Raw genomic sequence first — 23,030 nt, 5'->3', positions numbered from 1 at the left:
GATGATGCCACTGCACTCCAGGCTGGGTGACAGTGAGACCCTTTCTCAAAATAAATAAATAAAATAAAATAAAAATTAAAAATGCATTATTCTCAGTCACACTAGCCACATCTCGAGTGCTTAACAGTCCACGTGACTGGTGGATACTATATTGGATGGCAAAGATCACAGAAGTTCCCACCACTGCAGAATTCTATTGGACAGTGATGTTCTAAATTAAAACTAAAATTAGATCATCCACCAACTCACCATCAGGACTATCTACCTACTACACATCAATGAGGGGAGCCTCATAAAGCCCTTTGTAGTTGGGGAATTAGCCTAATTGACCTAATTGTAAGTAACATAAAGAATAGACAAAGCATACTAGCGGTTAAAAGGACTCAGTGAGTGACCACATTAAATTACATATAATATTGGATTTCTTTCTAGCTATATCTATTGTTTATATTTTCTGGTAGTATGTTCCTCTCATACTAGCTGTTGCCATGTTAGTATTAGATAAAAGTTCAAAGAGATCTGAATTCCAAGAGTATGTTAGCTAACAACTACCTATCTAACTGAAGTCACTTGGGTTCTCTAAATTTTAGGTTTCTCATCTAAAAAATGTGGAATAATCAGTAAGGTTTCCCTTGGGTTCCAAAACTCTTCTGCTATAATATCCTCTGCATGAACAAATATAACAAAGATGACAACTCTTAGACAAATATTTAAAGGTGCAATCATGAGAAGGAGTTCTAGTTCTATCTTACCTGTCTGTGTTGGACTAGAAGCTGAAATTGGAGATGCAGGGACAGGAATTTCAAATGCACACAAAAATCCACTCACTGAGAGTCCTACTTTTTGGTTGTCCTGAGGAAAGTTCTACAGAAACAGCAGCAAGATGAGAAGGGGGGGATGTTTCAGATAAAAAGGAAAAGTTCTCTCTCTAATGTGTTTCAAAAGAATGTCTTAGGTGCTTTCATCCGTAAAACCAACGAGATGATTGAATAATTCTTCAACTACATAAAGGATGAATGCTTGATAAAAATAACTGAAAACTAACCTCAATTGTTGAACTATTATCTCTTTTCACAGGAAGAAGTGTGTTGTATATGACTGACTTCTTCAGTTTTGTCCTTTGTTTCAGGGATCTAAATTCCAACCCTCAGACACCCCATTTTTGCATTTCATATGAAGAAAATGTCAATGAGGTGAGAGTGTGTTCAGAAATCCCAAAGATGAATATAAATAATACCAGTTGCAGGAGCTTAATTTAGAGTAGGCAATATATTTATTAGATTATTTGTTTCCCCAGCTGGTATGTAGAAAGACATGATTGGTGTCAATTTGTCTTTACTCTTAATTTCTTAGCGTGTTAAAAGACCAAGTATATATATTCATAAATACTAAAAACACACATTCATAAATACATCAAATACTTTAACCTAGGAAGAATTCTAGTAACAGTGGTAATATAGAAGAGCTGTGAAGTGTAATAGCAGCAGTCTTTGGAGGAAACCTATACTATAGTGACACAGCTAGAACACTCCATACAGGCAGCCTTACATATTTCCCTTCTTCAAAAATACCACCATCAGTATTATCCTTTTATTCTAGTAGAAAACTCTTTTAAGTTTCCGGGTTGGAAAACTTGGCATTTTTTGTTGTTGTTGTTGTTCAGTTTTCACTATGTTTTAGTATCTCTCTTGGTCACATAACCTAACAACTGATCATAATAATCGAGAAAAATGTCATCTTTGAAGGATAGAATCAAAAGTTTCTTAGAGTAGTTAACATTACCTTTATGTTGGAATCATGTACTTCTGCTAGAAGGATTTGTTCTGAATTAAGTGCACAGAGATCATTCAGCTGTTTTTTTAAACCTGTGTACTTTTCATCCGTATTCAGTCTTAGTCCATACCGTACAGGGGTAGTACCATCTAACTTAATCACTAGTAAAGAGAAAAGATCTTTTATCAGTAAAATGCAGGTTTCATTGAAAGCCTTAAATGCTGTGTACAGATATATCTGACCTGTAAATATAATAGCAAATATTTCAGCCTAGAATTTTTATTTTATGTGTAAACACTAAAACAGATGGTACTTAGGGATAATATTAAGTGAAATCCGTATTTTTTTTGGTGTTCATCTGACATAAAAGTATGAGTGGCTTTGCGGGGTTTTAAAGAGAGTTGCTGGCATATTTGAAACCAAAAAAAAAATGCCCCAATCTACATCTTTCAAACCTCAAGTCATGCCTAAAATTAGCTTGCTCAGTTATAATATGCTGACTACCAGTCTTTATTTGTAAACAAATAACTATACTTACAAATTCAGGCTATTTAAATAAAGTAAATTTAATGGAGTCAAGTAATTTTTCAGAACTTTGTGACCTACCTGTTATTTCTAAGTGCATATCACTATCCATTGGTAGTGGCAAAGACAAAAAATTGAAAGGGTCAAATCGGACACTTATATGCCCACATGTCTTGCATTTGACTTGAGATCTTAGCTGCCCATGGAACAAATCCACAACAATTGATCTATTTCTTCCTAGATGGTTGTCCCAGGCCTAGCAATAAAAAAGATGAGAATTTTCTCTCAAAATCCATGAGAGGCATTTCTATATAAATTCACAGAAACTGGTTAAATATATTGCATTTAAATGTAAAGAATATAATCCTTACTCTTCATTTAACATAAAATATTAAATTGAGATGGAAAATCCTGTTTTTCATTTGTTCTTATCAAGGTAACAATGGTAAATGTTAAAGTTATTTGTCCATTAACAATTATAAAGCATGCCTATAGGTCACTGTATACATTACTTTAACAATTAGGGGGACTCTTTAAATTCCACTGGATAATTATTCCTACATCCAGTCCCATAAAGTTTACAATGTGAAATGGCAACAGTTTTCTATATTCATTAAAGGTATTTTTGTTTTAGCATTATTGCATAACAATTAACCACAGGAACAGAAATTCCTTCATTTTCGCAGTAAAATTCTGATCTCAGGATAGTTTAGTTTGCATTTAAGTTGTGCTACATGTATTTGTGGCCAGAACATTTTGTCTATTGCTTACATTAGAAACTCAAAACTGACAAACCTCTGCAGCTACTTCCCAGTCTGGTCGGCCATCACTGTCCTTCAGTTCCACATATGGCTTTTCATGGACTCGGTTGAGATCTTCATGAAGACCATCCAAGAGAAAAGCCAGAAGTTCTTGGGAGTCTTGTTGCTGAAACCCATTAAACCTGGGAGCATATTTTGCTATGGTCCACTATAAATATAAGAGAAGTATCAGTCATTATTTCCTACCCATAAAATTTGGAATGAACATGTCATATAATCCAATCAGAGCCATTGTAAGAAAATAAATAGTATAGTACTTAGTCTGCCTCCATTTCAACAAATGTATTTTGGATAATCATGAAATCTTTTGAATCTTAACATCAAATGACCAAAAAAAAAAAAAAAAGAGAGAACTATTTTGGCCAATACTGTGTCCTCAGTCAGCATCACGTAAGCAAACTGTTCTTCAGGCACACAGATGTTATTTAAGACAGAAATACTAAAACAGCATTTGCTCACATTGAAAGACATCCTGTTCTATAATGTTTTACACATTTTTATATGCATATAAAATATGTATATTTTATAGGTACATAATATATACATAACATATGCATAAAATAATGTGTATATAATAATACATAGCATGTATAAAATAATATGTGTATATATTATTTTATATAATGTAATGTTGTCTTCAACAATTACATTTTCTGGTCTGGTTGCATCCTAACTTTTATTAACTGCATTAGAATTATTTAGAGGGTACAAATTAATTAGAATAGTGCCTGGCAAGAGGTAAGTAGTCAAATGTGTAGCTGTTATAGTTAATAATTTGTAATATAAAAAGCTTTTGCTTTGTATTTAAATAAAAATAATGAATAATCCTAACTTCACTAAAATCTACCACATCTGATATTAATATAAAACTTATATTCATTAGTTTCATTCATTCATTCTTCTACTTTTTTTTTCTTTTTGGAGTCAGAGTCTTACTCTGTTGCCCAGGCTGGAGTGCAGTGGTGCGATCTTGGCTCATTGCAAACACCACCTCCCAGGTTCAAGCATTTCTCGTGCCTCAGCTTCCCAAGTAGCTGGGATTACAAGCATGCACCACTATGCCTGGCTAATTTTTTTTAGTAGAGACCGGGTTTTGCCATGTTGCCCAAGTTGGTCTTGAGCTCCTGGCCTCAAGTGATCCATCCACCTCGGCCTCCCAAAGTGCTGAGATTACAGGCATGAGCCTCTGCTCCCAGCCTCCTTCTTTGTATTCTACAGATAGAACTATCTTAGTTGTGTTGAAAATGGATTGGATTGGATGTAGTTAAGAAGACTCTGAGGTCCACCTTGCAGTTAGAACACTGTTAATAGTGAAGTGTTACCAAAAAAGGTTTACTCTTCATATAAGATGTTTGACAAATTAGGAAAATGAATGACATCCCCAATTTAGAGTGTACATTTGGTCTTTATCCTACCCACTACATATACAGTAGTATTTTGCAAATATTTAAACAAGCAAAAGAATTTGGCCTCTTGTTTATACCAAGTGAAGGATCCAAAAGGCTAAACACAAAAAACAAGTGCAGAAAAATGATTAAACAACTATTTAGGAATTAAATACTTTTATATTATTTTAACCTGCTTACCTGAAGCTTTAATGGGGCAACACTCTTCTGAGTTCCACTCCAAAGTTCCTGTACTAAATCACCATAGCATTTAGCCATATGCCCCTTCATACCAATGGGATTTGCCCTAGAAGTTTGAGAGGAAAATTTGTTGCCAAAGATTCTCATAAATTACAATCATGTGGGCACAAAAATGCCTAGCATCTCACATCAAAATATCTTTTCTTTTTGAAATAAGAGATGTATTCCTTGGCCTATTTCATATTAAATAGGGCAAATAAGATAAAATCTTTTTCCCGCAGGGTGAAAAAAGAGGAAATTTAGGTGATATTGGGTTTATATCAAAGTCACAGCTTAAGAGGCCAGTGACTCAAGAAAGATTACCTGTTGAGTTCATAAAGATGTCTCCCTGAGATAAAGTACTGTGTCAGTGGCTGTGTGTTACTAACGCACTGGATGCTTGAGTTCATGAAGCATGTGTTTCCCAGGTTGCTTAGACCTGTGGCTCCCTTTTCTATGGGAACTGGAACAAACAATAAGAGAACCAAAGCTTAGCTGTAGTAATATGCCATGGCACGAACAGTTACTTATATTCAATCAAAAGATTTTTTATAACTCTCATAATCAGCTAAATGGTGCTAATAATTCTCTAGCAGGTCTTTGAAATGCTAGAGAAGGTTTTTCATAGAGTGTCTGGCAACAGTGATGATCCATGCTCACTTGTAACCCAGAAGCAGCAATTATTCTTTTTAATTGCTATGATTTTTCAAAATAATTCAAACAATTCTTCTTCTAGTATGTCTTTTAAAACATATAAATTATTTAATTGCAGAGTTAGAAAGAAATTTAGAAAATAATTTGATGGTGGGTTTGCCAACATCAAATGCTGCTTCAGGAAAAAAGAAAAAGAAGGGCCCTAATTACTTTTGAACTAGAAAACCAAAAGTTGTTAGCACTTTAATAGTTGAGAGAAGAAAAAAAAACATTTAAAATAATCTCTTTAAAAAATAATACTGGAGACCTACCCTTGTGTCTATCTACTTTACTACTATTGGCTATAAAAGACATCTCCTCAGGCCAACTCATATCTTTGTTGTGAACTGGAAGGACAGATAGGAATGTGTTAATTTCTTATCTATCTAATTTACACCCACTCGATTGCTTCTGTTTTTTTTTTTTTAAAGACATCTTATTCCTAAATCAGAAGTTTTAAAATCTAGTTAATTTTAGTACATGCATTGCTTACCGATGAGGTTACATTCTGAGAAATGCATCATTAGGTGATTTTGTCTTTGTGTGAATATCACGGTGTGTACCTACACAAACCTAGGCTATGTATGGTATAGGCTGTTGCTCCTTGGCTACAAACCTGTACAGTATGTTACTGTATTGAACACTGTAGGCAACTGTAACACAATGGTAAGTATTTGTGTATCTAAACATGTTAGAACACAGAAAAGGTACAACTAAAAATACAGTATTATAATCTTATGGGACCACTGCTATATACAGGTCTTTTGTTGTCAAACATCTTTATGCAGCACATGCCTGTAATTGGCTCTAAAACCATTCCTATTCTTCATATTGAGGACTTTAAAGTCACTTGGTTTGAATAATCTTTTCCCTCAATTACCTACTTGAAGTAAAATTATACTTAACCATCTACAGAAGTAATTAAAGTTCAGAAACAATGGAATTTCTTATACTTAAAACATTAGAAATATTACAATTCTTTCTTAAATTGTAACAACTGTCAGAGTAATTTATTCCTTTTTTTTTTTTTCTTCAGACAGTCTGGCTCTGTCCTCCAGGTTGGAGTGCAGTGACGTGATCTTGAGTCACTGCAACCTCCACCTCCTGGGCTTGACTGATTCTCGTGCCTCAGCTTCCTGAGTAGCTGGGACTACAGGCACGTGCCACCACACCCAGCTAATTTTTGTATTTTTAGCAGAGACAGATTTCACCATGTTGGCCGGGCTGGTCTTGAACTCCCGACCTCAAGTGATCCACCCGTCTTGGCCTCCCAAAGTGCTGGGATTACAGGTGTGAGTCACTGCGCCCGGCCTATTCATTTGAATACAAAGGCAGCTAACAACGTTGCCACAAAACTTGATGGGAAAAGACACACTTAAAAAGTTTTTAATGGCATGTGTATGCCAGTGTGTAAATCTATGAATATACAAGTAGCTCTGTCAGTGAGTAGCCAGTGTTGATGACTAATGAAAGCCTGTGCTACTAACTATGCAAGAAAGTTGCTCTCTACTCAAACTCAAAGCAGCAACTTGAAAATTTTAAGGAAGTATAAATTTGTAAACTGAATTCACTTGTTTTTATCTACCATTCCCATCCTTTGTCAATGACTAAAAACAGAATATTTTCCCTTTAAAGCAATCTAAATCATATGGTAGGATTACATAAGAGTTCAAAGGGTTTTCTTTTTCTTTTTTTTCCAAAGGGTTTCTTTGTCATAAAAACATAATGATCAAATAATAGTTGTCTTGGAGAAAATTATAAAATGGGTTATTAGTAACTCTTTAAATTCTTCCCCTTGAAAATTTAATATAGATGCATGCTTCCATCTTGTACCTTCAATTACCAGGTGTTGTTCATCCTGGATTTTCAAATATTCCAATCTATGATCCTCATCATCCAGAAGAGTAAGGCAGTTCTGTGTAAGGAGGAGGAAATGTTTTTATTATTTGGTTAGTAAACTTCAAACAAATACAGAGATAAAAATGAGTAACAATTAAAAAAAAAACTTCTTTGTAGTTACATAACTTATATCACAAATATCTGGCCTACTATAGTTGTTCGTAAACATAACTTAGGTGGCAGTATGAGAGAAAGACAATGTGTACTTCACAAGCATTATCTTTCTCTTTTTAAAAATTTCAATAGGTTTTTGGGGAACAGGTGGTGTTTGCTTACATGAATAAGTTTTGTTTGTTTGTTTGTTTGTTTGTTTGAAGATGGAGTCTGGCTCTGTTGCCCACACTGGAGTGTAGTGGTGCAATCATGGCTCACTGCTTCCTGGAACTCATGGGCTCCAGCAATCCTCCTGCCTCAGCCTCTTGACTAGGTGGCACATGCCACCATGCCTGGCTAATTTCTTTGACTTTTCTCTAGAGACAGGGTCCACCTATGTTTCCCAGGCTGGTCTCAGACTTCTAGACTCAAGTGAACCTGAACCTCCCACCTCGACCTCTCAAATTGCTGGGATTACAGTTGGGAGCCACCACACCTGGCCTAAATTTCTTATGTGCCATGCTACTACAAAACATCATTATTAGGGGCAGCTAGATGGAAGGTGTAGGAGGACACTATAGTGCCTTTTCAATATTTCTGTATATCTAAAATCATTTCAACAGGAAGAAACATTTATTTTAAAACATGAAGGTGGTTACCCTTCCATGAGTTTCAAGTACAAAGGCAGGCTCATGGTGTCATTAGAATTCAGAATGCTGGTCGCAGGGCTGGGGGTGCTGGGAGGGGCTGGGCATGGTTGGCTTTGTGATCTGGGTGCTGGTGTGTTCCATCTGTGCATGAGTTTCGAGCTGCACACTTTCTTAATAAATTTTCATAAGTTTAACAAAAAATAAAATGAGGATGCGAAACCTGCTTGGGTTGTTAAGCCTCGGGAAATTACCTCTGCCATGAGCCCTGGCCCAGATGCTTCTAGAAGCCTGGAGGGAACTGAACACTTTCCAAGTAGAGGTGGCAGAGGCAAGGCCCTGAGGTGGGAGCGCATGGCTGTTTGTCCCTAGCTCTGAAGGGGGTGTCCTGGTTGGAATCAGTGCTGGGTGCACTGCAGGGCCCGGAAGTGCATGTCCACATTGTGGCTGAGCGCAGTGAAAGCCAATCTCACCCCCTCCGCAGAGTGCTCAGCCTGCCAGCAGGTGGCCAGCTGGTCCTCCTGGGATATGGCAGGGACCCAGCAGCTCTGTTCGAAATCATAATGAGGGAACCAAGGGCCCCCTACATCCAGGTCTGTCGGGAGGCGGGGCATCGAGTTCCACTCCAGGAATCTCCAGGAACCCTGAGGTCCTCCCTGAGCCAGGGCCAGGCTGGGCACACCCTGAGTGCCCACAGGGTAGGTGTCTTCCCAGACAGCGTCACCAGGACAGGATGTGGAAGAACGAGGTGCCCATGGCGGAGAAGCTGGCCAAATGGGCCGCTGGAACCGTGCTGGTGGGCCTGGAGGGGCCTGCCTGTCCCCCTTGCAGATGGTCTTCCTGCCACGTGAAGCTGGCACAGGACTGGGTGCTGAGGACCCTTGCTCGGGCTTGGCTGAAAGGAAAACAGACGTGGTCAGTGTCTCCAGTGAGCCCTTTCCGGGCTGGGCCCCACCTGCCTGCGTCTCTGGAGTCTTTGGGGTCTCTGTGTGGCCCCCGTGGTCTGACACTGAGGACACGCCTGTAGTCTGCTGATCCCAGAGGGAGGGGTGTGTGCTGCCTGGCATGGGGAAGCTGTTGGGGCATGGCGGGTGGCTCCTGGGACTGCCCCCAGCGTTCAGACTGGCTGGGGGCGTCCTGCCACACACCTTCGTCCCACGGCTGTTGGGCTTGGGATATGGCCCCCAGTCAGAACTCAGGTGGGAGGGGCCTTGGATGTCACCCAGCCCTTTACCACCTCACATGGGGACCTGTCTCTGCAGTGGGTGATTGGGCCCGGACGTGAGTCACCCTCTGCCTCCCTGGGCTGCCCAGTCCATGCCAGGACTGACCCTTCCCACATCTGGCTGAACTCTTGGCTCTGGCTCTGGCTCTGGGCCCGGGGTCCCACCTGTGCCCTCTCCCTGAATGCACTGTGGGTCAGGGACACCCAATTCCCTTGTCTCCCTTGCTCAAGTCTTGTTGTCCTGGCAACCCTGAAGGAGCGTGCAGGAGTGAGGGGCCTCTGCTGCTCTCTGAGGCTGTGGGTGATTGCAGGGAGGGGCAGGGTCTCCCACAAATGGGTCTGGCTCCTCTAGTAACTTTGAGGGCCCTGTGAGGGGGAGAGCAAGACACCATGGAAAGTGGGAGGGGGCTTGTTGGAGGGTCTTGCCCACATCCCCCTCCTGCATGCACAACACGTCCAGTACACACGCACTGAGCGCCTGCCCTGAGGGCCGGTGGGCCTCTTGTACTTTCTTAGAGTCCAGGAGGAAGAGGAGGAAGAAAAGGTGAAGAGGAAGGCCCAGGTAGTAGGGTTGCTGGTCTGGGGCACTCGCCCACTACTGACTGCCCAAGAGGGTGACATGGGAGGGGACATGGCACTGGAGCCCACCTGGGGGTGGCAGGTCCCCTTGCTTCCTTGTTAGTTTCTTCGTAGAGGCCCTAAGACGCTTGAGCACAGTGTCATCGTCCATGGCCCACGTATCAAAGAACTGGTTCCGAAAACGTGCCCACCGGCCAGACCTGGATGTCTTCATGAGGCGCTCTAGGGACAGGGTGGATATCAGGCCAAGAGAGTTACCTGGGAATGGTCACAGCTCATACCCTGTGGCCACTTCAGTCTCCCACTGGGTGGTGCCAGATCCTTTTGTGGCCACCCCAGGCGTCCACATGTACACAGGAGACTGTGGCTTGGGGGTGATCTGGGCAGGGAAGTGTTCACCACACTTCCGACTTTCATCTGGGTCATGTGGGGGATGGGCTCGGCGTCACAGTGCCCTGCCCAGCCCACCTGGCCAGACCTCCCTCTGGGCCAGAACAGAGGATCATGAGGACAGGGTGAGGAAGCTGCCCTCGGGCCAGTCGGGGTCTGACCACAGGGCTCCCCAGGCCCCACTGGGCACACGTAGACTTACTCTTCTGAACCTTAAAGGCAATGCTTGTTATCGGCATCAACACCTGTCCTCCTTCCAGCAAATACACGTCCCACAGGCGCAGGGTGAGCCCGAGAGAGATCTGTGGGGACAGCAGGTGTGAGAGAACCTGGCCCTTCCAGGCTGGGGCTGGTGGCTCGAGCTGCGCACATTGGGGCTTCAGTCTCCAGAGTCAGTGACCTTCCCCATGAGGGCCGCCTGAGCCATCCAGAATGCTGGGTCAGACAAGGTCTTGCAGCTCCTCATAGGGGGCACTCATTTGAGTGGGGATGTGGCTCCTGGAGAGAGGGGCTTGCCCAGGGCTTGAGGCTTCCCTGAGCCCTCTCAAGTTGGGTCCTGGCCCAGTCAGCCCATGAAGCTGGGCCTGAGCCCCAGCCATTGCCCTGGGATGACCCCTCTTGGGCAGAGGGTTTTGCTTGTGTGACTTTCGGGGACCCGCCTGAGCCTCCTGTGGGCTGGGAGTGAGCCAGACCCCCGGGATGGGGAAGCAGGGCACTGCAGGGCAAGGAGGGTCCCTGAGCCAGGATCTCCCTATGCCTCCTTACCCCTTGAATCAACATCCGGAGAAGGCAGCCTAACGAGGAACACTGCCCGCATAGACCTTCCTTGTCCTGATGGGAGGAACAGAGGTGCTCAGGGCCCCCTGGGCTGCCCTAAAAACCTCCATCTTCCAGGGCCTCTGAAGACTCTTCCCCTAGTGCAGAACACTGGGCGGTGTCCAGAGCTCCCCACAACACTGTCCCCTTCCCACACTCCCGGTGGACACACTGCCCTTTGCCCTGCTCTGCAGGAGCTGGGCCCCCATCCCTGTGCCTCTGTCTCCTCCAGGGCAGGAAAGGAAACCAACTCCCAGCCCATGGAGAACCCAACATCCCAGGTCAGGCCCTGGCTGAGACTCCGCCAGTCACCAGTCCCACGAGGGGCTCCAGTCCCCCTGCTCCTACAGCCCCACGGGAGGCAGGGCCTCTGAGAAGAGCCGAGGGGACCACAAACTCACCTGATGCCACATGGTCTTGGGTTGTGACTTGGGTACCACATGCTCCTGTTGGTCTTGGAGCCCCTGGACTGTCCCACCATTTGGGCTGTGGAATCCTGAGAAGCCCCCAGCCCATCATGAAATCAGAGCCTTCCCCCAAGATGTGGAGCCATCAGCTGCAAGAGCTGGGCAGCTGCAGAGGCCCCCAAATCCGAAGGCCTCCCACCCTCCCATCTGGTGACCCCACCATGTGGCCTTTGCCCTGGGGAGGTGGGACAGGAACATCCCCTGGAGCCTGGCTGGAGGTTCCCCTGGAGGCCTCCCGGGCTAGGGCGCAAAAAGGGCAAGCCTGACTTTGAGGCCACAACAGAGCGGCCAGAATAGGGTGGGGGCTGGGCTTCCTGGTCATCTCCTGGAAGTGGGGTCGTGCCAGGAGACACGGGATGGGGAGATGCTGCCACCTGGGCTTGGTCAGCCCATTCGTGGGCACCAAGGGCAGCAGGAGCCCAGGCAGCTGGAGGGCAGGAGGACTCTCAGGGAGGGGAGAGTCAGCTGCACAGAATCAGAGCCAGAGGGCGTGGCTCCAGGACACAGAGGGTGGCCACGGGGAGGATGAGATGCCCTCTGCTGATGGGGATGAAAGGCATCTGTGGACTCCTGTGGGACCCTCAGCAGAGATGTCCTAAAGGCTCCCAACAAGCTGGCGACACAAGGATGGTGCCTTGGCTGAAAGCCGAGATCATCTGGCCACGGTGGCTGTCCCCGGGTCTGGCTGCATGAGGCCCCAGGGGCAGCTGTTCACCTACCTGGCAGGGAGTGCCTCTCACTGGCCAGCAGCTGCACCAGTGCCCAGAATGCATCCTCCTCAGGCAGGTAAAGGAGGAACAAGGTGGCGATGTGGCTCAGGTCCCTGCAGTAGCCCACTTCCTGCAAGAGCCAGAGTCACCATGGAAGGACATCACCTGGGAGGGCTGAGGTCACCTGGGAGGACTCATGTCATTGGAGAGGGCAGAGGTGACTGGGGAGGCTTCCTATGAAGAAGAGGCTTCCTCAGGATGCAAATTCATTTCATGACAAGAGCCAAGTCCATCAGGCACTTCAGCACCTTGTCCAAAATGTCTCCTGAGAGCACTGTCCTGCGTGTGACACTGCCAAACTCCCGGGCTTTGGGGCAGCCCCAGGAGGAGGGCATCATTTCTTGTTCTGAGAAGTGGTGGTCAGGCCCAGGTGACACCAGGAGTCCAGGCCCCAACTCCTTTGTGTCTCAGCTTGACCCCTTGAGACCACTGCCTTGCTTGGAGGTTTATGCCAGCAGTGAGCTGGACTCCTACCCCCTATATCCTGGTGGGTCACAAATACTAACTTTAAAAGAAGCAACGACACCCCCACCAGACACCCACTCCTGTGAAGATGGACATATGGCCCGGGAACCTCACTGCCAGGAATACTCACCAGGTTATACTCCGAATATGCCAGGAGGATGTAGAATAGTTCCCGCTGCCTAGGAAACAGAGAAAGGGGGCTATGGTTTGGTTTGTGCAGATGCTGTTAGTTTCACTTTGTCTACAAATCCTAACAACAAATCCCATTTCAGGTTCAGATGATTCACAAGATAAGCAGTGAGCTCTTCAGGGCCTGAGACTGTTGAAGAAATGTTTCAGTAAAATCCACATCTGTGACATGCAAATAGCCCAGTTCTACAGTGAGTTGACCAATCCTTTTCACGCTGAATGATTTTTTTTTCCAGTTTGCACACACACCAGTTCAGTCTTTGGGTGTACAGTTCCTCCATGGTTCCAAACCAATGTGCAGTCTCCTGGCCACTGCTCCAGCCCCTCCTGGAGAGACTCCTTCATCTTCCAAATCTCCAGGGTTTCCCCTATGCACCCAGCCTCTCCCCGATCCGTTAGCCCCTGGCCACCCAGACTGCTTCTCAGTCCCTATGGTTTGGCCTTTTCAAGAATGGCCTAGGAATGGGAATCCTACTGTGGTAGCTTATTGGGTCTGGCTTCTTTCCCTTAGCAAAATGCATCTAGGATCCACCCACGTTCGTGCAGCCATCACTGGTTTGTTCCCTTTTCTCACCAGGTCTTCCCGTTTGAATGGAGGAACAGCCTGTCTCTCCCCATTCCCGTGTTGAAGGCCATCCCCGAAGGCTCCGTGTGTGAGTGACAATGAATCAAGCAGTGAACGTGGCATGCAGGTTTCATGTGGATGTCAGTTTTCAAATCAGTGGGTTCAATATCTGTGACACCTTGGGGATGCGTGGTTCAAGTCCATTGAGCTTTGTGAGCAACTGCCCAACTGGCTGCCAACGTGGCTGTGCCATGTCATGTTCCCAGCAGACCTGGATGAGAGTTTCCAGGACCCCTAATTCTCCCAGCATTTGGTGCTGTCAGTGTTGCCTGGGGAGGCTCATGGGCCCTCCATCCTGCCACCCTCCCGTGGGTCCTACCATGCGTCCCCATGGGTCAGGGAGAGCACCTTTCACCATTGTGCGTGATTTTCTTTGCTGTTTTCTGTCTCCTCAGGATCCTCCTGGGTTCTGGCCCCACATGTTCCAGCCTGGCCCAGGGCTTGGAACCAGGGAGGTGCTCGGTTCATGGTGCCGGCTGCTCCCTGGGCCAGGAGAGCTCTTGGCAGCTCTGTCATCCCTGCTGGGTGACCCTGGCTTCTGCTGCGGGGAAGTCTCCATCCCTCTTGTTCACCCCATCTCCACTGGGACCCTGCGGCTCCCGTAGGCTTACTTGGCTCCATATCGATCCTTGAAGAAGACATGGTTCCGGAGAGTCCTGCTCACGTCCAGGTTGATCTGGTGGATGTGTTCAGATGACCTCTTGCCCTTCTCCTTCATGATCTGCAGGGCCAAGAGGAGGAAGCAGCCTCAGAACAGATGGAAGCCTCCCTGCCCCAAATGGCAGTCAGCCCACAGTCAGCACTTCGGGAAGGAAGGAAAGAAGGAAGGTTTCCTTCTGCAGAAAGCTGCTTTTTGGCTTGTTACTGAAGCCAGGGAGGGTCACCAGAGCTGAGTTTGTCTCTGGTGAGTATGCCACTGTCCATGCCCAGGATGTGTATCTGACCATACCCCCCCCACCCCCAACAGGGTGGGCTTGACGTTCCCTCCAGCTGGAGACCTGGGCCCCTGACACGGCCTGTCCTGTTTGTTGTGCTCTGGCTGACAGTACCTTATATTTTCTGGGGTTTTTCGACTTGATTTCCTGAATGTTCAGGAGGACTGACCACACTGGGCCCCTGATGTTCATGGGAACGCCCTTATAGATGTGATCTATGAGCTGTGGGCAGAAAACAATCTGGTGTCACAGGCCACGGGGTGACCCCAGCAAGGACCAGAGCCTGGGGATTCTGGAAATTGTCGGTTTGGGCCCCATGATTCCTCAGTAGAGGTGAGATCAAGCTGGGGCAGGGTCTGCCTTCCCAGGACTGAAAGAGTGGATGGACACTCAGAGTCGAAACTCTGATCTGCACCTTTTTCTTCCTTCAGGTCACTAGGGCATCCCTAGCCTTGAACTCCAGGTGGTCCCAGCCCTAGATTCAGATTCCCTCCCAGCAAGGTGACGCTTGCACGAATAGGCAGGCAATCTGGCGACCAGGCCTGCAGTCCTCTGGGCGAGGACAGTGTGCCACCCCCGCTCTGAGAGGCTGACGGTGCCAGGCCAAAGCCATGGGTGCCTGACCCCTGTCTCTGCAGAGAGTACTTCCGGGGGCCTCTCCCTCCACACATTACCTTTTTGCTGTTTTTATATGTCTCCCATTCACCCAGCATCTCCAGCCACTTGTTCTTTCTTTTTCTCTCCTGCCGAATTTGCTGCCAAATGAGACATGTTGGAGTTAGCGGAGCTGCCAGGCTTCCCAGAGCCGCCCGTGGATGCTGGGTCTTGGGCTCTGGATCCCTGGTGGGACCCAGCTGGAAGGAGCCAGGGAAGGGCAGACCCTAAGGGCTGAGAGCCTTTGAGCAAATGAGCACCAGTGGGCTGGCTTTGGGACCCCAGGATGTGCCATCCTCAGGCCACAGATACACCAGTCTTAGGTCCCAGCTTCTAGGTGGGTTCCTGATACAAGCAGGCAGCCACCTTCAAGCCAGGACTGTGGTTCTCACTTTGGAATTTTAACAAACTGCCAAAGTTACGGCAACTTGGGGTCAGGTCTCTGCTGCCCCTCCCAATGACAGCGTGTTGCCCTCACCCGCCACCACCCAGGCCAGCTGCTTCCTCTGCCTCACTGACCACCCGCCCAGTCCCTACGTCCCTGGACCAGCCCCTCCATGCATCAGGCTCTTACCTTCGCCTCCCGGGCAGTCACAGGAGGGATCTCCGTCTCACTGTAAGGCAACCCAGGCAGAGCTGAGGACCTGCACAAGGCCTGGAGCCGCCCAAGCCTGGGAGCCGACCCCCAGAAAGGACTGGCTCTGTCCCTATCCAGCTCAGGACTCAGCCCGGGAGAAGGCACAGGGAAGGGAGGACAAGGGCCTTCCTGTGGGGCTGACTCCCAGGAGGGGCAGGACCTGGGAGAAGAAGGAGTACAGGGACTCCCAGTACAGCCTGGCTGGGGTTACTGGGACCCTGGCATGGGGGGTGGTCAGGCTGCACAATGGGGCTGCCCGTCCTGGACTCGAGGTGGTGCTTTCTGCTGGAGCTGAGAAAGGTTAGCCCTGAGATGGGATGGGGGCCACCTAGGGTGGGCGACCGGGCCCTGACAGGAGTCCCTCAGGGAGTGACCACATCACCCCACCTGGGTCAAGGGAGCCTGCCCTGAGACCTGCCCGGTGTACTCTGGGTGCACCAGGGACCCATCCCACTTGACAGCCCCAAGGCTCTTGCAGGTTCTGACCCCCCAGCATCCACCTGCCTCTCCCTGCATCTGAGCCACACACCCTGCATTTCAGAAGTGGCACGGCTCATCAGCTCCCTCCCACCCTACCTCCCCCGGGATGCTCTCTCTCTCCATCCTATGATGCCCAAAGGATGGGCTCCTGGCTGGGCTCCTCTTACCTGGCCCCAGATCCCTTCCCGGCACCAGACCCAGGGTCTTTAGTCACAAGCCCTGCTGCCTCCCTGGCCTCCCCGTGACATGCCCAGAATGGGGCCCTGCCCATCTTCTCCCCCATTCCCCTAGGGCCACAACCCCCACTGTCCCCATGCCTTTCCCCCTTCCCCATGGGGACAGTGAGGGCTGTAGATCTAAGGACATGGGGGAGAACAGGGGTAGGTGGGCCCTCAGAGACCTGCTGGACAACAGCCCCAAGGCTGGCCAAGCATCCACCTGCCTCTCCCTATACCTGAGCCACACACCCTGCATTTCAGAAGTGGCACGCCTCATAAGCTCCCTCCCACCTTATCTTGCCCGGCATCCGCTCTCTCTCCATCCTATGATCCCTGAGGGATGGGCTCCAGGCTGGGCTCCTCTTACCTGGCCCCAGATCCCTTCCCAGCACCAGACCCAGGGTCCTTAACCACAAGCCCTGCTGCCTCCCTAGTCTCACCGTGAGATGCCCAGAGCGGGGCCCTTCCCGTCTTCTCCCCCATTCTCTTCGGGCCAAAGCCCCCACTGTCCCCACACCTTTCCCCCTTCCCCATGGGGACAGAGAGGGCTGTAGTTCTAGGGAAATGGGGGAGGACAGGGGCAGGTGGGCTCTGAGAGACCTGCCGGACAACAGCCCTGAGGCTGGGCCAGGTGTCTCCTCACCCTGTGGCCACAACCCTTGGATCTCACCGGGGTTGTCTCCTGGTACACAGGACCAGAACCTCAGGCTGCCCTGCTCCTCTTGTGCTAACTTGCCGACAGAACTGCTGAGAGCCCAGGGGCCTGGCCTAGCCCAGTCTCCATTCCCACCCGCTCCCTACATGGGCCTTGCACCTCTGGCCCAACCACAACCTCAGGCTGGACCTCCAGGGGAGCCAGGGAGGAGTTCTGACCCTGGAAAAGAGGTTGGCCAGACCTGGCGAGACATGTCCTGCGTCAGAAAGGCTTTTCTAAAAGCAAACCCATCCCTGAGCTGAGACAGCTGCTTTAGGGGTGAGGGGAGCACAGAGGACTCACTGCAGAATCCCAAAGCGATCAATGCTGCTGTAGATTTCAACAGGCTCAGGCCCCTTGTCCTCTGGCAGCCCAGCTCGGTGTCCCTGTAACCCAGAGGGAGCCTTAGTGAGGGGTCCAAGGTAAACGGTGCAAGGGCCTGGGGGTATTGGCCACCCGTCCCTGCCCTGTGCTCCTAGGGAACCCAGGACCCTTTGACTAGGGTGCACTGGAAGAGACCTCCCTCCAAGGAGCAGACCCAACTGTACCTTCTGATACTTCATAATTATGTCCTCCCGCTCCTGTGCCTGCAAACTATCTGCGTCCTCTATCATGTCCATCCTGTGAGACAAAATTGTCTAAAGGTTACACTGTACCCGACAGTTTCAGAGAACCCCTGAACCGCTCCCGTCGGGCTCCCAGATGCCGGCTGGTTGTATAACCTTCATTCCACCACTGCACTCTGGTAAAAAGGGGCCAAACCCCATGGCCCACACCTCCATGGGTCTCTGCAGTCTGAAGCCCCAAGCAGGGGTGGGCATCTTCCCAAGGACTCAAGAAGAGTGGGACCTGGACAGAGAATCCCATTGTCCCCTTATGCCAGGAAATGCACACACACCTGCCCCGGCAGGGTGAATGGTGTCCACTTGCCAAGGGTGAAAAGCCTGTGATGGGCTATTCCAGGGATGTGGATGCGAACTGCGGTCAGGCACCAGAGGTCTCTGTACGATCGGCCTCCTTGGATGCTCAGGGCCACAGAGATGCCCAGTTTCCTACGGGGAACAAGATCTCTCCTGACTGCTCCGTTCTACCATGCTCATCACTTGGGCTACCATGGCCCTTCAGTCTAACCAGTGAAGCTGCTTTAGGAATAACGCCATTTGAGCAGGAGTGTGTTTGGTTTTGGGGATGAAAATGATCTACTGTCTCCAAAGCAGCCACTGTGCTCATGGAAACCACGTCTCTCAGGGAGGGACTGTGGACTCCACCATTCTGAGCTGTCCCTACAGGAGGGGGCTTCATTTTCCTGGGTCACTGATGAAGAACAGTGGGTCCTCGCTCCTGGAGAACATCTAGATGGACCATCCTTCCTGAGAATACTCGGGGCAAAAGGAAAGCGAGGCCAGACAGAATAAGAAATACTTGGGGAGAACCCCAGTGCCTGGACCCCTTTGAACACAAGAGAAGATAGTCTCCCCTCAGCCAGCCCTCCAGGGCTCCTTCACTTTCCACAACTCCCCAAGGGCAGAAGGCTCCCCATGCCACTCCCAGACAAGGGACTGTGTGTGTCCAGTGGGTCCCACAGTGACCATCAGGACCCAGCTTAGGCCCCAGCTGTGTTCTGAGGACCCTTCCCTCCTCCCCACCCACAGTGGATCCATCCCAGTGTCTCTTCCATGGCCAGGCTCTGCCCCATCGGGATCGGAAATCTGGGCAGATTTGGGATCTAGAGCAGGGAGGTCTCAGGGTTGAGGCCTGAAGTCTAGCACGGCACACAGCAGGGCTGAGAGCAAAACTCAGGGTCGTGTCTGGATTCTCGGGCCGGTTACCGCCTCTCTGACCCCAGATGTCTCACCTGTCAAATGGGTACATTCGGGAACAGCACCCACTCTACGAAGCCACCATGAGGACAAAAGAGAAAATCGTCTACACAGGCAGTGTAGAACGGGCACCCGGTGACTGCTCAGGGATGACCCTCCTCTGTAGCTGCCCAGAGGCCAACACCGCCCATAACATAGCCACTGTCCCCAAGTCAGCCTGGAGGGAAGAGAGCAGGTGACACTCACCTGTTTCTGATGAATCAGTTGGCCTGGGTTATGCCTCTCAGGGAGAAAACCTTTGAGTCCACAAGCTGCTCACCAACACCACTGTGTGTGAGTAACTGCTGTAGAACACAGACACAGGCTGGAGAGCGGATAGGTGCTAAGCACCAGTGACATTCTGATGTCATGGCACGCATCACAATGGGGCCTTGCCCGGGTCAGCAGGGCCCAGAGTCAGGTCCTCCGCCGCCTGAGGCATCAACATGCCTGCCTGCATTGTGTTTGTGCACATGCGTGCACACGTGTATGTGGGTAAACATGTCTGTGCACATGTGTGTTACTTCTCTGGCCAGGCCTGGCTCCCCCACTCATGTGTGCACCCAGTTCCTCATCACTGTCATCCCCGGAGCCCAGGACCAGCATCAGACCTCCCTGAACTCAGCCCTCCCTAGCCAGGGTGGTCCTGGGATACACATAGGGGTGGAGGGAAGTGACTGTTTCTGTTGAATCTCAGAATACAAAAGCTAATACTATTAACTAATGGTGATTTAGTATCTCTAATGATCTTTTTTAGTGTCTCTAATGGTATCACTTCTTCATTTCTGGTATTTTAACTGGGTATTTCTCTCCATGACCCTTGGATATTTTAGCTAGAGGATCCTGTGGGGAAAGTGCCGGGCACACAGTAGGGGCTCACTCCTCTAGTCATGTTATCTAACACGTGGCTCAGCTGTCCTTCCACCCACGGCCTAAGGGATGCCAAATTCCAGGGTCCAGAATGAGCTTGGGATAAAATGAATATCCAAGGGGAGGGCTTTGACTTGGGCTTAGTCTGCCTGTGCCATCCAAACGGAGTCTCAAGTCCTGAGACAGGGCGTCCAGATGCCCCAGTGCAGGGCCCTCCTGATCAACACCTGCTCCCCTGTACTCATTAGCAACCTCACCCACCCTACTCTCAAAGCATACTTGGCCCTCATATCTAGGAGCTCTGTATCTGTGGATTCAGCCAACAGCAGATGGAAAATATTCAGAAAATAAATTGGATGGTTGTGTCTCTACTGAACATGTGCAGACTTTGTTCTTGTCATCATTCCCTAAACAATACAGTATCACAACCATTTATACAGCATCTGCATTGTATTACACATCATGAATAATCTAGAGATGGTCTAATGTATATGGGAGGATGTGCATAGCTTATATGTAAATACTAGGCCATGTTATGTCAGACACTTGAGTATCCATGGATTTTGGCATCCCTGGGGACCCTAGAACTAATCCTCCATGGATACCAAGGGATGACTGTATAAACTCACTCAGGAAGGCTTCTCACTGGAGGAAGGGCCCAGTTCAGAACTCACAGGGACATCTCCCTGGACTACTGTCCATTCATCCATTGTCTCCCCCGACTCCACATCTTGGACTGTCCCAATGACAGCCCTAGCAAGAAGAGACAAGAAACAAGACAAGTTCACACTGTCCAGTTTTGAGGTCTTGAAAGAAGTTGCACCAGTATGAGAAGAGTGGATCAGTTTTCTCCAGGATCCAGAAAGCATATCAGGCAGCCTTGGGGTAAGGAAAGGAGCCCAGCCTCTCCAGCAGCCACATGGGCCAGCAGTAGGATGGGGCTGGGGCTGGCCATGTGGATCACTTGGGCCTCATGAGGCAAAAGGAAATACCAGGGGGCAGAGGAGGAGCATGGGGGCAGCTGGTTGCCTAAGGAGAAGGCACCTCAGGGAAGGAGACTATATTCGTTTGTTTTCACACTGCTATAAAGAAATACGTGAGACTGGGTAATTTATAAAGGAAACAGGCTTAACTGACTTGCAGTTCAGGAAACTTGCAATCATGGCAGAAGGTGAAGGGGAAGCAGGCACCTTCTTCACAAGATGGCAGGAGGGAGTGAGTGGAGAACCAGTAAGTGCCACACTTTGAAACCATCAGCTCTCCTGAGAACTACCTCACTATCCGGGGAGCAGCACGGGGGAAACTGTCCCCAAATCCAATCCCCTCCCACCAGGTTCCTCCCTTGACACAGGAGAATTACAATTCCAGATGAGATTTGGGTGGGGACACAGAGCCAAACCTGTGAGGGTATCAGTCTATCTTGCAGCTCCCCTGGGGCTGAAGCTGAGTACAGATCTGCTGGCCTTGCCCTATAGCACACGAGGTCTCTGCCAGTGTGCCCCCATCTGCTGCTTCCTAGGGATGGTGGTGACTTCCTCAAGAGGAGGGTGGATTTGCTCTCCTGCTGCCCCTGCAGGGCCTTGTGGAGCCCCGGCCAAGTTCTCCCAGGGTAAGGGCAGGAAACAGGGCTCCTTGCCCTTCTTGCTACTTGAGTGACAACCCTGGGGTCATCCCTAGGCCCCGTCACTGACCCTGCTTCTAAACTGAGAACATTTTGGCAAATCTTCCTGGCAGAGGCTGGGGACTCATCCCTGCTATCTGTTCTAGCTTGATAAAGCTGGGTTAAGACATCTGGGCAAGCAGACAGTAGAGTGGACCCCAGGAAGGGTGGGTGGAGGGTGATGGCCTTTGGGCTTCCCTGGACCAGGGTGGGAAGGGGGAAGTTTACCAGGAAATAGAGCTCTCAGGACTATGTTTAGGAGGAGGTGGTAATGCTGGTGGGGGGATGTCCATTCATCCATCCATTCATCCATTGTCTCCCCCCACCCCCCAATCTTGTACTGTCCCAATGACAGACCTACCAAGAAGAGACAAGAAACAAGACAAGTTCACGTTGTCCAGTTTTGAGGTCTTGGAAGAAGCTGCACCAGTATGTGAATAGTGGGTCAGTTTTCTTCAGGATCCAGAAAGCATATCAGGCAGCCTCGGGGTGAGGAAAGGAGCCCAGCTTCTCCAGCAGCCACACAGGCCTGCAGTAGGATGGGGCTGAGGCTGGTTTGGGGTGGAGGATAAGTGACAGCCAAGGTTTGTCAGCATGCAGAGGGGTGGCTGACTCATGGACTAGGGGCTGCAGAGCCCAGTGGTTGCCCTTAGTTCTTGGATCCTGGGAGACTTCTGGAGCCTGGATCTGGACAGCCTAGGGGTGGAGGTGGTGAGGGGCAGGGGTGGGGTGGGAGGAGAGGCCTTGCATGACAGGGTGCAGGGCAGGAAGCCAGCCAGGGACTGCTTTGGAGTGGCTGCTCCCATCCCCATTCCCACCCCCAAACCCACCCCTCCCCCCACCCTGGTGCGGGGTCGGTCGTGGGCAGGTGTCCTCTGCTTTGGCCTCAGCAGATCCCAAGATGGAAGCTGGCAGCCATGTGGGCATGTCACTTGCGCCAGCTTTGTCCTGCAGTTTCTGCTTCCTGGAGCGTGGGGCGCCCACCCAGGAGAGCACGGGCACACCCCACACCTCTCATTTTGAGGGTGCTGGGAGGTGGGGGACCTAGGTCCTGCAGCCCTGTGCTTGTCCCGTGAAAATTAGCCTAGGAGTCCCGTGTCCGCCCATCCACGTGGAGCCCCGGGAGCCTGAACAGTAGCATGCAGCGAGATGAGGAGGGAGAGAGAACTGGAAAAGGAGAAAGAGAGATGAGGAGAAGGGAATGAGAGAGAGGACGAGAGACTGGGAGAGAGACAGAGGAGACTGAGAGGATAAGGAGGGCGAGAGATGGAGAGAGAGACACAAAACGCAAAGAGACAGAGAGAGACGTGCATGAGTAGGAGGTTGAGTTACTCTGGATCCCAGTTCCCAGTGAAAACTGTAGGTCGCCATCACCTAACCACACGTGCAATAAAGTCTTCTGCCTGCTGCTCAGAGCCCTG

At 49.3% G+C, this 23,030-nt stretch overlaps 1 protein-coding gene across 2 annotated transcripts in view; it reads right to left on the bottom strand.

The window, feature by feature from the left end:
* Window positions 1-22,316, bottom strand: part of LOC129051142 (ubiquitin carboxyl-terminal hydrolase 6-like) — a 60,262-nt gene extending 37,946 nt beyond the window's left edge. The window contains exons 1-25 of one of the 2 annotated variants that reach the window (XM_063718043.1): window positions 21,971-22,316; window positions 20,579-20,702; window positions 19,287-19,384; window positions 18,119-18,272; window positions 17,769-17,841; window positions 17,524-17,606; window positions 15,766-15,805; window positions 15,212-15,292; window positions 14,652-14,759; window positions 14,214-14,323; window positions 12,919-12,967; window positions 12,273-12,393; window positions 11,488-11,582; window positions 11,036-11,101; window positions 10,473-10,572; window positions 9,950-10,102; window positions 8,550-8,971; window positions 7,271-7,352; window positions 5,710-5,784; window positions 5,069-5,207; window positions 4,706-4,811; window positions 3,094-3,267; window positions 2,380-2,554; window positions 1,783-1,934; window positions 753-864 (exon numbers count right to left, since the gene is read on the bottom strand). In XM_063718043.1, coding sequence (XP_063574113.1) covers window positions 753-864; window positions 1,783-1,934; window positions 2,380-2,554; window positions 3,094-3,267; window positions 4,706-4,811; window positions 5,069-5,207; window positions 5,710-5,784; window positions 7,271-7,352; window positions 8,550-8,971; window positions 9,950-10,102; window positions 10,473-10,572; window positions 11,036-11,101; window positions 11,488-11,582; window positions 12,273-12,393; window positions 12,919-12,967; window positions 14,214-14,323; window positions 14,652-14,759; window positions 15,212-15,292; window positions 15,766-15,805; window positions 17,524-17,606; window positions 17,769-17,840 — 2,515 coding nt within the window. In that variant the 5' untranslated portion in view covers window position 17,841; window positions 18,119-18,272; window positions 19,287-19,384; window positions 20,579-20,702; window positions 21,971-22,316. Of the gene's footprint in view, window positions 1-752; window positions 865-1,782; window positions 1,935-2,379; window positions 2,555-3,093; window positions 3,268-4,705; window positions 4,812-5,068; window positions 5,208-5,709; window positions 5,785-7,270; window positions 7,353-8,549; window positions 8,972-9,949; window positions 10,103-10,472; window positions 10,573-11,035; window positions 11,102-11,487; window positions 11,583-12,272; window positions 12,394-12,918; window positions 12,968-14,213; window positions 14,324-14,651; window positions 14,760-15,211; window positions 15,293-15,765; window positions 15,834-17,523; window positions 17,607-17,768; window positions 17,842-18,118; window positions 18,273-19,286; window positions 19,385-20,578; window positions 20,703-21,970 lie in introns of those variants that run through there. The other variant, XM_063718044.1, reaches the window with a different exon arrangement.
* Window positions 22,317-23,030: the final 714 nt, after the last annotated feature.

The sequence above is a fragment of the Pongo abelii genome, chromosome 19, assembly GCF_028885655.2.
Source record: "Pongo abelii isolate AG06213 chromosome 19, NHGRI_mPonAbe1-v2.0_pri, whole genome shotgun sequence".
Classification (NCBI taxonomy): domain Eukaryota; kingdom Metazoa; phylum Chordata; class Mammalia; order Primates; family Hominidae; genus Pongo; species Pongo abelii.
The sequence above is the reverse complement of the archived record's forward strand: the minus strand, read 5'-3'. Positions and strand labels throughout refer to the sequence as shown.